Source organism: Syngnathus floridae, chromosome 1 (genome assembly GCF_059516105.1).
Source record: "Syngnathus floridae isolate MCC-2025c chromosome 1, RoL_Sflo_1.0, whole genome shotgun sequence".
NCBI lineage: Eukaryota > Metazoa > Chordata > Actinopteri > Syngnathiformes > Syngnathidae > Syngnathus > Syngnathus floridae.
This window is the reverse complement of record NC_142413.1, coordinates 13,625,953-13,642,865: the sequence shown is the minus strand read 5'-3', so window position 1 is coordinate 13,642,865 and position 16,913 is coordinate 13,625,953. Positions and strand designations below refer to the sequence as shown.

Sequence of the window (16,913 nt, the reverse complement as noted above, 5' to 3'; positions counted from 1 at the left end):
CATTCTGGCTTACAAACGTTCACTGACTGATCCGTTGATGCACGAGAAAGCAGTTCACCCATTATCTCATTCGCGAACGGGAAAGTCAGGATTCGTTCCCTCACTGATCCGTTCTCGCGATGAACTGGAAATGCAAATCACTGACTGGTTCACTCACAGATCCGTTCACTTGGTGAACGGGAAATGCAATTCACGACTCGTTCGTGAAGGAGAAGTTACGTCATTTTCTTCTTCGTTTTGTTTTACGGCAAGGTGGCACCAGCTTCAATGCGCATTACCAACACCTACTGGTTGAAGTCATATGAACTGAAAAAAAACGAATCACTTTAGGAAGTGATTCGTTCACTCTCGATCACTGGGGGAAGACAATCGTTCTTTTGAACGAATCGTTCACTCACGAGCCAATACTATTTTGTACTTACCCAACGCGCACGGAACGAAATACTAAACGGATGAGAATGACTCAAAGTAAAAGCGGGGTGACCGCCGAGCTGGCGAGTGGCTCCGTCCCTGCGCTTAAACGCCTCAGATTTAGGGTTCGATTCCCCACCCCTTCGAAATGTGCTACCGCTTGTCAAACTTCTCCCCGCAGCACTATCCGCATTGCATTGCGCCCTTCTCTCAACAGGGAAAAAATAAGGCACCAACTTTTTAGCAAGATTATTTTTCTTTTCTTTGTTATTTACTTGTCTAGGCTGTTCTCAAACACCAGCTCGTATGCTTGATATATATTAGATGAGGTAAAAAAAAAATCCCGTCATTTACTTCATAGAGCAGTTGGGAACATTGTTGCGCGCGACTTGACATCTTACTGTAAGGTCCTGCCAAATTGCGTGAGACGCTTCGGGAACGTTCGACAGAACCAAAGCCCCGCCCACAGTGGCGAGCTCAGCTGATGCAACTAAGTCCTCCGCGATAAAAGCTCACCCGCTCACATCAGCAGTAATGCCGTCTTGATGCCGCTCAAATAATACATGGAGAAAACTCTAAGCAAACGTCCGGACGAGCTACCGGAATTGTACAAACGGGAATCACGATGGTCGATACCCGGCCATTTCTATTTGGAAAACAGGTGCCCGTCTTGGGAGAGGAAGAAAGCGTCACGGACATTATAGGAACATATTTTTTCAGGCTCGCATCCCTGCGTCAAGAAGAAGAAAAAGGCACTTTGCTCCGACGGGGAAGCGTAGACAGTGGCGACGAGACCGACAGCATTTTAAATTGTAAGTATATATAATAACTTTGAATGCAACGCGGCTATTGGCGACCTCTTCTATCTTGGGATTTACCTGGGTTGGGTAACTAGTTTATACAGTATAGCGGAAGGAGCTGTCTGATGCAAGCAATGCGGTTCTTGAATCAGCTGAGCTCAGTTTCTCCGTTTTGCTGACTAACGATGAGAAACACATTTTTAATATAATAAAAGTATGGATGTACAGTGAACCCGTAGGTCATTCTCAGTTAAAATTTACTGTAAAACTAACTTCCAAAACTTAATATTTGAACAAAAGTTCTCAATTTTAACAACACGCAGCACCTTAATGGGACGAACAGAAATGAGTAAAAATATGAATGAGAGTGACAAATCTTCAAACAGCTACTACATTCATGCACATAAAGCAGTATCACGTGTAAAGAAGCATTAAATATTTCAACTCAAGTGTTCAAAACATAAATGTTGTCCTTCACAGTTACCAACATGGATGCTGGTTTGGAGCAAGAGGAGCGAGTCCTTCAACAAGATTTGACGCGGCGCATCGAGCTCTGCCTGACGGAGGCCAAGGTTTCGGTGCTCCAGTGCAAGATGCTGCTTCTCCCCCGCCAGATGACCACCAGGGTCGGTCGCGATGTGCTTCGCTCTTCCACAGATGAGCCGTGCGGGCTGCGGGGTGCTTCCATCAGGGTCTACGTGGAGACCAAGAATGGCCTCAAGAATTTGGGGTGTGTTTTCCCAGACTCAAGTGTCACCCCGACATTTGAGCTGTCTGTCGTGTTTAAGGTGGACATGAATGACGGCTGGCCGCCATTCAAGCACATCTTTGAGAGCAGTAAAGTGTTAAAGCTTAGACCAGAGTACAAGCTAGTAAAGAGGAAGCTCTACTCTTCTGCTAGCCCCGTGATCCATGAGTTTAACACTCACGTGAGGAGTTGAACATTTTCATTTGTTTAAGCAAAGGGTCAAACTGTTAATTGTTGTCTACTAACTTGACTGTTAATTTGCACAGATTGTTGAATGTTCCAAGTATACACTGGATGCACCCCCTCTGGAAGGGGCAGGGCTCATTTCTTAAGTGTACTGCCTTTGTATTTTTGATAATAAAACAATTTGTTCACAATTGTTTTTCCAGTTTATTTTAGCTAGTGGTGGTGACCAGTCCAGGGTGAAACCCTGAAAACAAACTCTAAAAAATTGATAGATTTAAACAGTCATACAAGTGTAAATATTACCATATAAGTTGTAGAAAAGAGATTTAAAATTGTTAATGTACAATGTGGATTTTAAAGTTTAGAGTAGTGGTGTTTATAGTATCAAATCTGGGAGAATCCACTCTATTTTAAGAGAAAAAAAGATCTACTTGCCTAATTTATTATATTTTCTGAAATGTGCAGCAAATAGGACAGCACCATAGTTTAAAACAAATCTTTTATTTAACAAATGTACAACTAAACATAGGATACGTGTACCTGCTATCCAAACACAAACTCTAAATGGTCCATAATGTGGGCACAAAACTTTTTTTCTTAACTTTCTTCTAGAACACATTACACAAGCTGTCTCTGATCACGCCACAAATTCTGGCAACACCCAAAGCGATAACTGGATACATCAATACTAATTCAGCAAAACTGATTCGACACATTTGGACTCCTTTCAACCGCTCCTCCACCCAGGTTTGAGTAATTTCTTGAATGTGTCCAGGAAGAAACTCTCATTATTTTACACAGAAGTAAAGCCTTGGTGTCATTAGGCATTAAAATGTAGAACATAATTTTCAAATTGCAAAGGCCACAACTCAACTTGTGGGGAGCGGGCTTCTTCAATTTCAGTCAGCGGATTTTTTTCTTTTTTTATATGTTGATTTTAATAATATCGAGTCTTGATACAGTCATAGGTTTACATACCGTAAAAGGTGTGCCAGACCTAGTATAAGACCAAACCATTTGTGTATGGTAAATCTGGTAATTGTAATACACAAATGTATTGCTTGTATTACAAAAACAAAATACATGGCACACACATGGAGTTTTAAAAAAAATTTGCATATTAAATCCCAAAAATTGCAACTACTGTTCATCTGTAAGGTGGAATAATGGTGTTGGTGGTGCATTCAATGACACTGACACAACTGAAGAAAGTGCTAAAATTACATTGTCATTCAACAGTAAAAAAAATATTTCGTCGCAATAGACAATCAGCAACCCAAACTCTTGAATTATCCAAACTATATTTAAAATTTATATCACAATTAACCTTAAAAATTAGAGAACATGGAGGAAAAGGTCAACAACACATTTGCTTCAAAATTGACATTCAGATCAATAGGTGGAAAAACAAAGCAAACTGATTCGACAACAGGAAGTCTTCAAATATCATCTTTCCAACATCTTTGTTCCATAATGTTGCATGTCTTTGAATGCACCACCCAACAAAATGTTTGAATATGGTCCAAGGAGCTAACTGAAGAAGAAAAAGAGATGTCGCTCTATGGAGACACATCAACACCCCAGCACGTACCATATGCTCAGCTCTAGAAAAGAACAAATGCACTAGCACAGGTGCTAATACACAAGGTCCAGACACTGACCAGCTCGCTCTACTGAACTACTAGACCAACGCCACTCATTTCCATCTCCTTTGCCTCCGTGGGTCTTGCTCAAGTCTATTTCTTCATTTTCAGGTCAGCCTCCATTGCACTACGGCGACCCCTGGTGCCGCCATCCTGTGGTGGAAAAAGAGAGGAGGGGTGGGGTTGGGGAGCAACCAGAAAGAAGTAGGGGAAAAGAGCAAGAAAAGGGATTAATGGAGAGGTTGAGAACGTAGCTGACAGCATCCCCCCCCCCCCACACACAGCACATAGAAGGTCCACCTCTGGGGGTATGGGGTGGGGGTAGGTGGGTTCCTCCTCGGATGGAGAACAGAAAAAAATGATGATCAAAGGAAAATCCAACTTAAGAGAAGGAAAACAAATTAGATCATGCAGACAGAAAAAGTTCACATGAAAGAGGCATGTGTCAGCGCACCGAGATTGACTGGAAACAGTTGAACGGTGCGATTCAACACAGTTCAAATGGGTGCTCAAAGATTAAACTAGCATGTTTCATGGGTCTGAGGGGGGGGGAAAAACATTTGTTGGCTGGGATGGTATTTGTAAATATTTGCGAGTATGTTCAATTCTATTTGACAGTCAGATTTTTTTGATTTTATTTTTTTATTTTTTTTTTCACTCCACGCTTGCATAATCCCCCCCTCAATTGTTTCTGCTTTAAAGGGGAACATGTACATTTTGATGAGGTAAATCAGTATCAAACTCGTTTTTGTCGCGGGCCGCATCGTAGTCATAGAACCCTTTGAAGGGCCATAATGATTGTCAATGCATTATATTACTGTATATAGAGTATATGCTACACAACAAATTGATGAATAACTAGTTTTGATATCAGAGACTAGTAAAAACTCTTAAAATATTTTAAACTGATGAATAGTAATAAAAATTGTCAGCAATATCTTTATTAATTTTTTTAAAGTGAAGTATTGGCACAAGTTGATTGATGCACAATTTGTTTTTGCGGGCCACATAAAATGATGTGGCAGGCCATATCTGACCCCCGGGTCTTGAGTTTGACACCTATGAAGTAAATGAAAACTTCCACCTCACAGTTCTGAGGCTGGGGGATCAAACCCAGGCCTTCCTGTGTGGAGTTAGCATGTTTTCCCTGATCTTGCATGTATTTTTTTAAGGCACTTCTTGAATTTGTCTTAAAGTGTGAATGTGAGAGTGGCATGTAATTCGTCTTGTGTCGTGTGACTGGCTGGTGGCCAATCAGGGAGAGTTGCTGCAATTCCACATTTTTGACAGATTTTGCGAGCTATGCAACACACAGATCAGTCAATAATTGCATTTATCAGCTTGTGCAGGAGTAATAGAAGTTCATCTGATTTAACAAAAGTGACCCAAGCGTCAACCTCACAAAGCAAACACTGATAAGTGGTGCGGGTATTTGAGTTGCAACAAGGTCAAAGGGCATCACGTGGGAGATAGCTTTCCCAAACAGTGTGGTGCTCAGATTGAGCTGAAATCTTTTAGAGTAAGTGACAATGCAATTTAAATGACCACTTCCATATCAATTACCCCCGTGTAGTGCAGATAGTTATTCTTGGTCGTTTCAATCTCAAGTAGTGTTGACCTGCGTATAGTCGCCACAGAATAACATTGCTGCCATTTACATTCACATTATATACATAGTATGCAGCTCAAATTCTGCTCAGCATCATTATCTGATGCAAATGTACACATTTCTTGATTTTTTTTTTATTCAATGATCGTGTGCTGCCGCTCTCCGCTTTATGGCGTACAAACCCAAAATCGACCAGGACTATTCAAAACAGCAATTGTTTACTTATTGCGTAACTAATATCACCCCCAACCTTTAATATCTTGTATTACTATGGCCTTAAACACTTCTTATCATGCCACAAATGTCAAACTGAAAAGTGAACTGATGAGGTGGTTGCGATGACAAGAAGCGTGTGTGGACGGTGGCCTGCTTCTGGTGAGATCTGATCAATAACCTGCATACTTACAAAGAGAGAGAGAAGGAAAGCAGGAGAGGCCATTGGGACCATGTCCTGCAGAAGGACACACATTGGAGTGAGGAGGAGAGAACACACACGCACATGCGCGCACACACACACACAAATGTGTGAGAAAGCGTCATTAAAGCGTCCATCAAATGGATAGACGAACGTCCCAAAAAAAAAAAAAAAAAAAAAGCTACCATACACACACTCATAAACAAGTACTTATACAATATTTTGGTATTCAATACAGTGTATCAACAATTTGCAGTTATGCTTTGTTCTGGTTGAACCGACACAATTTTAACAGATTTTTTTTTTTTTCAAGCTATGCAACACACTGATCAGTCTGTTTGAGATCTAACAAATGCTGGTTGAAGACTGAGATGCTTGGCCAGTGTGTGACCAAGCTGGTGCACATCATAAGGAGGTGTCAGGCCATTGTGGCTATATATGGTTCGTCCACACTACCAATTGTTACACAAACACTACATTGTAAACTTGCCAATATGTCTTCTTTCTTCAATTTACCACTCCAGCAAAAACGACGAGGCAATGGTAGCAACAAAATAGGCGAGGGTGGAAAATATTTGCAACATTTTTCATCGGCGCAACTCACGCATTCCATTCCCTCTGCTTATCACACAAAATTGTGTCTATGACAAAGGTGGCACCGCAGGCTTTCCAAGGTATATTATTGACAAAAAGAATAGTTACAACAAAAAAACACTCTACTAAATACCAATTTCTTTACTTTTTCCAAAATGCGGTTTAAAAAAAACCCAAAAGTGACAAATGTAACTGAACATAAATTCATTAATAACTGTGGACACCTTTGGGAAAAGGACCACATTGTAAACATTCACTGGTCCTACTTTACTGGCTAATAAGAACTATGCTCAAGCACATTGTGAACATTTACTGGTCATACTTTACTGGCTAATAACAACTATGCTCAAGCACAAACCCACAAGTCATAGGAAATTCACATAACAGCAGCAAGTGGCACAACAGCTTAGCCAAGTGGCTGGCTGGCAAACATACAAACGCACACAAGCACACATAGAGAGACAGACATTTGCGAGAAGTGAAGCTTCATGCAACAAAAGATTTTACCAAAAATGATCACACCACCGCACTGGCTGAGGTTTCTCGTGTGTGTCATCAGTGTGCTCTTAAGCATGTGTGTAAATCTTTATACCAATGTTCAACTCAATAGTCATAGACAATAGATATAATAATCACACGCCACAATGACTTGCGAGGGTATATCATTCCTTTTTTTTTCATTATATACTGATTAATGTGATACCATGCATGTGTTGGAAAATGAGAATACTCTGGTTACTGCCAACTAAACTGCAAAAGATGTTGACAATCGTAGATATAATATTTGCGCAATGCAAGGCACATATGTAGTTGAAGGCACATTCTCACCAGTAGAAAAGTTCAAATTTATAAATTGAGACACTTGAGATTTGAATTCAGCGAGATGATAGACACATTTAAGCAGTAGACTTGCACATGTCCCTAAGCCTAATGCCATAATTGACATAATTTCAGTTATATATCCAATTTACAAGACTTTGGGCATGCCAGCTCAAGGAAGTGTTCCAATAAATTACACATCAATGCTCAGAGTAAACTACAGTGAATTCCCCTCCATCCCAGGGTTGCCTTCCAGTACACCCCTTCAATAAGTGATTTACACCCTAGGCATGCTACTGTTAGCCTGCATTTGCTTACTTGAGTTTCAATAGGTGATCACCAAATGGCACCTCTATGACTCAGCGACAAAACAAAAAATCTCTGCATTTGAGCGTGCAGTTTCAGCTGTGTAGATGTAAATGTCAATTCAAAACAATAAATAGATTATGAAGAGAGAGTAAGATCAATGTACAATATGTCTACTCACACCAGCAAGGACGACAACGGTGGTGATGAAGCCGCTCTAATACAATGCATTCTTGTTTCAACGCCAGTGACTTCTTGTTTTAACAACAAAAAATAATAATAATTATAATAAACCTCTCCCGACCATTGAAAACATGCCTATGGGCAGCTGGCCTGCTGTGTTTTTCCTTTTGACTCCGCCAATGCTGTTTTGGTACTGTAGTGCAGACCAATGTCAGGATGTCACTCCGCTAACGTTAAACAAAAGTATTACGTACAGCATGGGAAACGTAGAAATGATCAGCAAGTGGGCGCTGTGCGTCTACTGACAAAAGGCAAACGCCAATCAGTGGCTGACAGTTTGCAACAACCGGAGCTACGGTATTTTATCGTGATGCATGGGATCAGAAACGAACGCACACGCGCACACACGAATCAAATCACAAATCTAAACATTCTTACCGCCATCCCGAAACTCACGATGGAGGGAGTTTTACTCTAAGTCACATTGAAACCTAATAAAGTAGTGTCAAAGCATACTTGCTGGTTATTTGCTCAATCTGAAACATCTGATTCTTGGTAGCAAATGTACTGTTCCAGTTTCAGACAAACAAACCTAAACACATTTGAGGAACTAGAACATGTATGTCACTTTCTCCTGATTAAAGTTTCTCAACACACCTTCTCAGCTGGCTCGCCTGGTTTGCGATTTCCCTCCCTGCCACGGAGGCTCTTGGCGGAGATGGCACTCTCTGAGGTTTGCATAATGAGCTGCGTGGCCAGGAACTGCTGAACGTGCTCCAGGACGTCACGCTGCATTTCCAGGGCCATGTGATAGACGTCGTGGTCTGACGAGTTGTACATAACAGCATTTTGAAACATCAGCATGATGTCGCGCTGGAATTCTGCTGTTGTACGGATCACGCCGGATTCAATGTTCTTCTTGATTGCAGATAGGTCCATCGGTCTGTAACAGGATGAGTTAGGGCAAAGGAGAAGATTGTTCCTTGTACGTTACATCTGCTCGATTATGGATAAAATCGTAATTACGATTATTTTGTTCAATATTGAAATCACGATTATTTACACAATTATGCTTTTTAAATTGGAACGGTATTTCTTGAACATGTTTGGAACAGTATTGACTGAACATGTTTTAGAAAAATGAATTTCATCTGGAGCCAAAATAGTAAACATGATTAAAGTTCGATTAATTGAGCAGCCCCATTGTGCGTTTTAAAAATAATAAACTCGGAACTCAGATTGGGGTTTACAGAGCAAAGTAAAAATCTTGATCAAGCAAAGGTAAGATGAAAAGACACTGGTGGGCAATTTTCATTTGTCAGTGGCCTGGGCACCCGTTCATTATTGTCAGTCCAACTGTTAATCAGTCTGTCAGTCCATCATTCTAATTTAATTGCGCTACCATCATCTATTCCCACCGATCCACAGGTCTGCTAGTCCGCCAATCCGTTAAGAAAGAAAAAAAAAAAGAAAAATCCATCCATCCATTACCTAAACCAATTTAATCAAAAAATGCCATCATTTGTGAATATGTGGCTTGCCCAGTCATTAAAATGGATTGCAGGAACACTGTGACCTCACCTGTGTACAATGCTGTGGTAACCAGGGGCTATGTCATCTGATACAGGCTGCAAGAAGACGCTGGCATACCTGAGAGAAACGAGATTAACAAATAGTTCTGGAGGTGGCACTGCGCAAAATGAGCATGATTACAGCAGACAATACTGATTTGTTTTGTGGGTTGAGGCAAGGCTAGAGAGCATCACCTGTGGTTAGCTGCAGCTCTCCACACCAGCATTATAGCTTTCTTCCAAATTTTCTGAGCCTGCACAGCCTCTTGGTCCTCGCCACATGTAGATCTGGTATGAAGAGAGAATGGGGATTGGTACCCAAACGACAAAACATTGTCTACAAAGATACTCACAGCTGGGAAGACGAGGCGGGGCTGCTGGCTAGTGAATCAGCCGTGTAGCGTTGAGAGGGCGGCCCGTAACCATCTTCACTCTCACTGGCAGCTCGCTCCACTTCTGACAAATAGGCACCCTCCCCCTCTCCGCACTCCTCTTTCAGCTCCATTCCTTCTTCAGGATCGCACTCGCTCCCTGCTTCTTCCTCCTCTTTCACCTCCTGATTTTAAGTAGGACTTTGGTCAATGGCAGCATACTAAGAAAAGCTTTACAATTATACAATAATGTTTGTCTATTACCTTGGACTCTCTTCCAGATACAGAACTGTCCTCAGAATCTGTGGGACACACGATGATTGTTAGTCATTTTTTAAAAACTGGGGCATCATGTTCTGTGTGTTTGTCAGGTCACCTAGGCATGGTGGGTTCGCTTCGGGCTGGTTCCACTCCTCTACTTCAGTCTTCACTACCGCATTTGTGTCCCCTTTTACTTCATCGCCCTCTTCTGTATCATCACCTCCAGCAGTGACATCTTCCGAGTTGTCACACGAAGTTATGTCACTTTCAGTCACAGCTGATTCACAGTTTCCCTTGACCCGTTCCTCTGTGCTTGTAGTTTCTGGTTGATTTGGGGCATCTGGGCTGACAGGGGTGGGAACAGAGAGTGTCGCCACATCACAAGCCTCCTGTATGTGCTCCGAGTCTTGGACAGTGGATGCTGGATCTGATTCCTTTATTTCCTGGGTTTCCCAGGGGCCTGGCAGGGTGTGTCCTTCTGAGACAGCCTCTTCACACAGAGACAGTGCTGCTTCCACTGCTGCTGCATCCAAAGCCTCCACTGAATCATCCACCTTGAAAGCACAGCAAGCATGACTTCTCAATAGGCGACTTCCCAATACCCAGCTACTGACAGACCCAAGCCCAAGTTTTAAAAAAAAATGGTGTGTTGCATCAGAAAGGGGATTCCACAAATAAAAAACCTGTGCCAAACAAATTATGCTAGTGACTCGCCATAGTGACCCCCTGATAGGATAAGCCGAAAGTCCCAACATAGTGGAACCTTGGTTCACAACCTTATTTTTTTTTCTCATACTGTTCACAAACTAACATTTTAGATAACCGAAGCAACTTTTCCCAATAAAGTGAATGGTGATTGAAATATAAAGTACTCATTTTTATTAGATTTGCTACATATCTGGTTGTCTGGCAACAAGTCAAGGTTGGACACTACCCTCTTGGCCAAATTAAACTGGGATAGGCTCCAGCTCACCATTAAGCTAATATGAACAAGTGCAATAAAAACTGGATGACGTGATGTTTTTAACTTTTTTTTGTTGTTGTTGACCATAAACGTTAAATCTCTGTGACTTCTGTGGCAGTGAATTGAGTTCTGCCTGTATTGTACACTACTGCCACCTGCTGTTCTAATGAAGCTCAAATGAAAAGTGTCTTTCAAATGTAAATGTGATTCAAATATAATTGACCGGATCTATTACCATTGTATGCTACCAGGGATTCGTACTTGCTGCATCAGCCTTTTTGGGGGACGTGACAGAACTGAAGATCAGCATATTTACATCAAAGATTACACTAACAGTATACTAAGACTTTTGAGTGTGTACCTTTTCCTCAATGATGGCAATGATGCCACCTACAGTTTCCAGATCTAGCTCGTCTCCCATGTAAGAGACAGCGACAAGGTCCTCTTCTACTAATCCTGTGTCTTCACCAAGCTCTGCCTTCACTGCAGCTTCAACTTCCCCCACTTCAAAAAAAAAAAAGGACACATTAAAATGGTTGCTGTACATGGTAGGCCTTTTCCAATTCAGAACATTATGTAGAGTCTTGCCTGTTAGCTTAGCAATTACAAAGTTACTGGTAGCTGCTGGCAACCCTAAAAAAGGCAAAAAACTCAAAACATGCTGTACATTTCTGCCAAAGTAACACTTTTATCTCAAGCAACATTTTTATATGCCAAATCTAAGATTCAAGTGGTTTTTTTTTTCATTAAATGGTTGAATAAGACCAAACATGAGCATAAGTCAGCCAAAATTTACTTTGTTACACTGAGAACATTTACCTGTCATGACATCATGGCCAGGTGGTAATGGGGCGGCGACAACAGCAGCAGTTTGTATTCCATTGCTAAGACTTCCAGGGGTGTCTCCATCAGTCACCTGCAAGAGCACAATTGTTTGTTGTTCTTGTAATAAATGTAGGTTGTACTAAACAAGGGCACCTTAGCAACACAGGGCATTCACAGGTTTGTCACGATTTTTCACCTAATGCGAGTGGGCCACATGGGCTCGATAATATGTTGCAATATGACAAATGGTTTGGCACAGTTGTCGAATGGTTTTAAGCTCTATTGAGAACTTTAAAAGCAGGCTTAAAAGTGGAGAGCAATTAGGGCCTTCATTTTCAAAAATAGGACTTTCATCCTCGACTGAAATAAACGCTGACAAGGCATGCTGCATTTGTCTCTTTTTTCAACAGACAATCAGACAGCTCTGGCATTGTAGTTGCGGTCTAACTTTATTGTGCGATAATATCTATCACAGGTTAACAAATACACTATCCTGACAAAAAACATTAGTTTAAGAACTTGCTGCATATAATGTAATCTGACTGCAATGTCACATTCATCATATGCACCAATAACAATAAATTATAATCATATTGTCTGCGGTGGATATATCATGGCTTCATGAATCATGTGATCTAATAGTTTCTTGAACTATCAAATTCAGGCTATGCTGGCTCTCACAAGGCGGGGGCTGGCTGAGATGTGGTTGCCTTTTTTCAGCAGTTCCGACAGCAGAGGAGAAGGAGGTGGTGTAGCTTTCTGAGGCAGCAGCCTCTTCTGTGAAGTATCCTCTGCAAGAGTGGCAAGGCCTCCTCCATCTTTATGCCCTTGGCCTGGAGCTTCTGACACTGGGAGAAAAAAACCTATACCTTGGACCTGGAGCGGCAGAAGAAAATGAAATTAGTGGTCAACAAAGTTCAGTTGAAATTTTCAGGGAGAGATGGAAAACAGGCAGAATACGGTGACCAGGGTTCCCTACCCATGCCATAGACCAATGAAGCAAGACTACTTTAAAAAATAGGTTACTTGTGGAGTAGCAAATACTTGAGGTTACGTCATTCAAACTGGAGTATCCCTGGAAACGGACTGCGTTCAACCAGGATGTTAACGCGTAGGCAAGGATGAACGTACAGAGTGGGTACTGGTGTCATCTGAGACGATGGCTGCTGCAGGTTCCGTGGGTGGTGTGGGGGCTGATGTGTCCGTCTGAGAGTCCAGGCTCGTAGGACTGGCCCCCAAAGGAGACCGAACAGTGACACTGGGCAGACGCTTGGGAGTGTTTTTAATTGCCTGACGAGCTGGAAGACAAATGAGAGTAAGAGAATAATATATGCATCTATTGAACTCCTGACATATGCATGATCATCACTTTCTAATGGAATCTCTAAAACCACAACTTTTAAGGAAATCAAACAGTGGCATATTTCTTGAGGGGAAAAAGCTTTAACAGTTAACCAAAGCTATTACGGCTATTTTTTTTTCGGGACAAATTACTCATACGTAACTACATAATTTTTCCTCATTATTGTCTAACAAAACAGACTTTAAAGCTTGAGGAGACATCATGTCGCAATGTTACCGCACAGTTATGAAAAAATGGATTTACAACACTTCTCAGACAGTTCAAGTGTTCAACAGAGATTTGCTCTCAAATTTTTCAACACTTTACACAGGTTAACAATCTGTATAAACAACACAATAAGTATTCTTATAATAGTAAGAATTTATGAAAAAATACTAAATTGCCTAAATTAGGACATAGATTCCAGCCTGACCACAGCACGATACGTACAAAAAAGGAGTGATTCCTGACCTGGCTACCGTGTCAAACAAGTAAGCAGGGAGAAAATTATTATGTAACGTAATTTTGTTTTTGTGGATTTGCATTCGGTACAATTTAGGAATTTTCAAAAGCTAAATTCTGAAATGCATATTCTTTGACATTTTTCACCTTGATATGCCATTTCTGTTGCTTTTCTCTTCTGCTCTGCTTCCTCCTCCTCTTGCTTCTTTTTTCTGCCGCAGAGAATTGAAAGATATGTAAGGAAAAGTGACGTTTTGACGACATGGATGGTTTAACAAATGATGAAAATTGGTTGAACAAATCTTACATTGTTATCTCTGCCCACAGTTCTTTCAGCTGGGGGTCCATGTGACCTGTCTGTATCAGGTCCACCTCCTTTTTCAACTTTCTGCACAGAGAGAAATCACAGATTGGGCGAAGGGTACAAATGTTGCATAAGAAATTTTGAAAGCTTCCTTTCAAGATCGTAGCTACCTGTACTGTTCCTGTGTGTCTCGTAGTAGTTTTTTCAGCTCCTCTATCCTCTCAGTAGTCAATCTACGAACAATTACATCCTCAATGGTCTCAACCACCTCGCCCTTCTCACCACGCTTACGTCTAAAACAAAAGTTGCATTGAACTCAAATTACAAACGTGGCAAAAGCTGTTTTGGTCTGACTGTGTATTTGTGATTTTCAGTACTGACTTAGGGGCTTCTGTGGCTTCCAGCAGCTCAGAATACTGTGAGGCACAGTGCTGAAACATTAAGAGATGAATGAATAATCCCAGATATTGGGGACATCGATTAAATCCAATGCTGCTTCCTCAACAGACAACAGCTGGGATCTCTTACCTTCTGTGAGAACCAGTCAGGTGGTCGACCAGGCTCAGAAAAAGGCTTGATGGCTCTACTTACAGATACCCTAAAAGTATTGAAAGAGTAATATTCACTTCAAGTTAGGAAATTCATACAAAGTAATATTACTTTAAAGATTAGAAATATTGTGCATAGAATGTACAAGAGCGATGTTAAGTTGCCTGTTTACCAGTTTTGGTCACCACTCCTCATAACAGAAGAGGCCAGGCACAGTTTCTCCCTGACTGACCATGGCTCTGTTGGGCCAACATTCAGAATTTTATGCTCTGGAACAAAGCAGAGACACAGTTGAACACCAATAAAATGATCACAAGTAAAAATAAAACAATAAGTCACTACATATAAATTCTCAAAATTATGGATATCAGTGAAGAAGGAAAATGTGATATCAGAATGACGTCAAGGAATCATAAATGTATGAGACCCAAACTAAGACACACTTTTAGAAGAATAAGTATATACCATATGGCGACTGTTGATGACTTTGTTATGCTATACTTAGTAAGTGGTATTTTTCCCAAACAATGAATTAGTCGATTTTTTTTAAAAACATTTGTTGATCTGTTGAATCCAAAGTAACAAATATCAAACATTACCCAATTAATTTATAACAAGTCTCTAAATATTAGCATTTACGTGAGAAATGTAAATATTATACATATCCAGTTAAAAGTCATTGTTTTAATAACTTATTGCCCTTAAAGAAATTTGATTTGAATACTATGCATTTATCTTGTATACTTTAAAAAATACTATTAGAATACCTTTTAAGGATAAAAATGAAGAATACACGCATCTTGATTTAAAAATATTGTGGAGTCAATCACATATAGTCATTATTAATATTATTTGTTATCTTTTTTTTGCTACTCCTGGCCATTTACGTAAAGTTCTTTGGTTTTCTTACGTTAAAATACAGTAGCGGACTATACAATAGAACATTGAGCATGTGATACAGGACAATCTAAAACTAAAAAGTACACATAAAATAGGGTGAGTTGATGTATTGTTTTCCAAATAAATTTATTGTAGGTTGATAGCCTTAATTGATACTAGTGTACGTCACGTTTAAATGAAAATGTATTGCATGTATTGGAATATGGTAGTTACAGTTTAATCGACTGAAAAGAGAAACGGCAGAAACGACAGTCATGCAAGGCAAGAGTACTGGCACAAACAACAATACTTTAACGAACAGCTAGTATACAATCTACGTTAGCTTAGCACTGTTATTACGGGGGAACTCTATGGTGAAACACAAACAGCTACGCGATATTGCGTTTGTTTAAGGTAATAAAACTCTCATTTTCAACTAAACTAAGCTAAAGAACAACGTTTGGAGTACATTTCCATAGGTTTGCATCCTAAACTTCAAAGAAAGACCTCTCGGTGGAAGAGGAAGAAAAAACACTCACTGCCTATCCCGCTCGCCATTTCTTTAGTGATAACAAGGCCAAGGTTTCAACTTCCGCCGGACGAATTTCAAAGATACACGAATGGGTTGAGAGAATATGGCCCTGTCCAAATTCCTGTAGTCTAGCCTACATAGGATATAGTGCGAGTACTCGGACAGGGCCCGAGTACCTACAAGGTATCGAGGAATCACTCGTACGTAAAGGTCGCTGGTTTATTGAATGTGTCGAAGTGACATGATCGACACCCGTTTATTTGTTGCGACGAAATGCATCACGCACCAGTTATTTTACACTCAGAATTTAAAAAAAAAATCACGAGTCGTGTTTGGTGCCTTTGTGTTTTCCAGATATAATATTGTGCGTAACTGGGTGAAAGAGAGGAACTTACTTAGTGAACTTTGTGGAAACACACTTTTTAAATTGAGTCCATGTTAGTTTACGGCAGACTTGACATTTAATATGGCGGACAAGGTTACCTATACAAGCAATGGCTCATGGCGGGTCTTTTTATAATAATAAAAATAATCATCATCATCATTATCCCAATGGACGTCTATTAGACGTCTAGTCTAAATTTAGACCGAATTTAGATGTCTATAATTGGTGTAGTCCGAATCTAGACGACGAAATTAAATCCATTAAATATTATATATTAAAAACTAAAATAGCTGTAAGTTGTATAAATGATGGAGAAATGTTGTATTACTACGTTTTAAACAATCATTGATCAGTGTAGTTTTTATTTCGACCAGGTTTAGACGTCTAAATCTAGACCTTATTATCGTATCTTTTTAGACCCTATTTTATTTAGGATTTAGGGTGCTGTCCCTTTCAGGCAAATTGATATTTTATTCTGATGCAGTTGAGTAGTTATATTAAAGAGGAATATACACTACTTAATGTATTTAATTCATAGAGATTTTCTGCTAATTGCCTGTTTTTTGCATTATACATGATGACTGTTTGGTAAGATACCATATCAGTGAATTTCAATAGTTTTGATTGTATAAAAAGTGGATTTGTGTGTTCCAAGTAGTTGACCTTATGAATAGTCCTTATTGCTCTATTCTGCAGAATGGTAAGTGACTGTCGTGAAGTTTTGTAATTATTTCTCCAAACCTCAGCACAGTTA

The 16,913-nt window shown here is 40.2% G+C and overlaps 2 protein-coding genes across 3 annotated transcripts; one reads left to right on the top strand and one right to left on the bottom strand.

Moving 5' to 3' along the window:
• Nucleotides 1–870: 870 nt before the first annotated feature.
• Nucleotides 871–2,336, top strand: LOC148404205 (DNA damage-inducible transcript 4-like protein). Its single transcript, XM_088378389.1, has 2 exons — nt 871–1,223; nt 1,692–2,336. The coding sequence occupies exons 1-2, from the start codon at nt 1,037–1,039 to the stop codon at nt 2,150–2,152; spliced, it is 648 nt and encodes a 215-aa protein (XP_088234515.1). The 5' UTR covers nt 871–1,036; the 3' UTR covers nt 2,153–2,336.
• A 291-nt stretch (nt 2,337–2,627) lies between these two features.
• Nucleotides 2,628–15,916, bottom strand: brd8b (bromodomain containing 8b). Of its 2 annotated transcripts, XM_088378373.1 has the most exons (19): nt 15,782–15,916; nt 14,536–14,632; nt 14,343–14,412; nt 14,196–14,245; nt 13,985–14,107; nt 13,818–13,898; nt 13,658–13,722; nt 12,838–13,004; nt 12,388–12,582; nt 11,701–11,797; nt 11,243–11,385; nt 10,033–10,471; nt 9,921–9,958; nt 9,639–9,841; nt 9,481–9,573; nt 9,296–9,364; nt 8,372–8,657; nt 5,804–5,848; nt 2,628–3,941 (listed from the first exon to the last, which is right to left on the bottom strand). In XM_088378373.1, exons 1-19 carry the CDS (start codon nt 15,798–15,800, stop codon nt 3,882–3,884), a joined length of 2,340 nt encoding a protein of 779 aa, XP_088234499.1. In that variant the 5' UTR covers nt 15,801–15,916; the 3' UTR covers nt 2,628–3,881. The 2 variants fall into 2 exon arrangements, with proteins under 2 accessions (XP_088234499.1, XP_088234504.1); XM_088378378.1 differs by lacking the exon at nt 5,804–5,848 and having other exon boundaries at nt 15,782–15,914.
• Nucleotides 15,917–16,913: the final 997 nt, after the last annotated feature.

Coding starts and splice junctions, on each gene's coding strand:
- LOC148404205 (XM_088378389.1), top strand. CDS start 1,037: ATGGTCGATACCCGGCCATTTCTATTTGGAAAACAGGTGCCCGTCTTG. Junction 1,224..1,691: donor GACCGACAGCATTTTAAATT/GTAAGTATATAT, acceptor TGTCCTTCACAG/TTACCAACATGGATGCTGGT.
- brd8b (XM_088378373.1), bottom strand. Junction 14,246..14,342: donor CTGACTGGTTCTCACAGAAG/GTAAGAGATCCC, acceptor TTAATGTTTCAG/CACTGTGCCTCACAGTATTC. Junction 13,899..13,984: donor GACACACAGGAACAGTACAG/GTAGCTACGATC, acceptor CTCTCTGTGCAG/AAAGTTGAAAAAGGAGGTGG.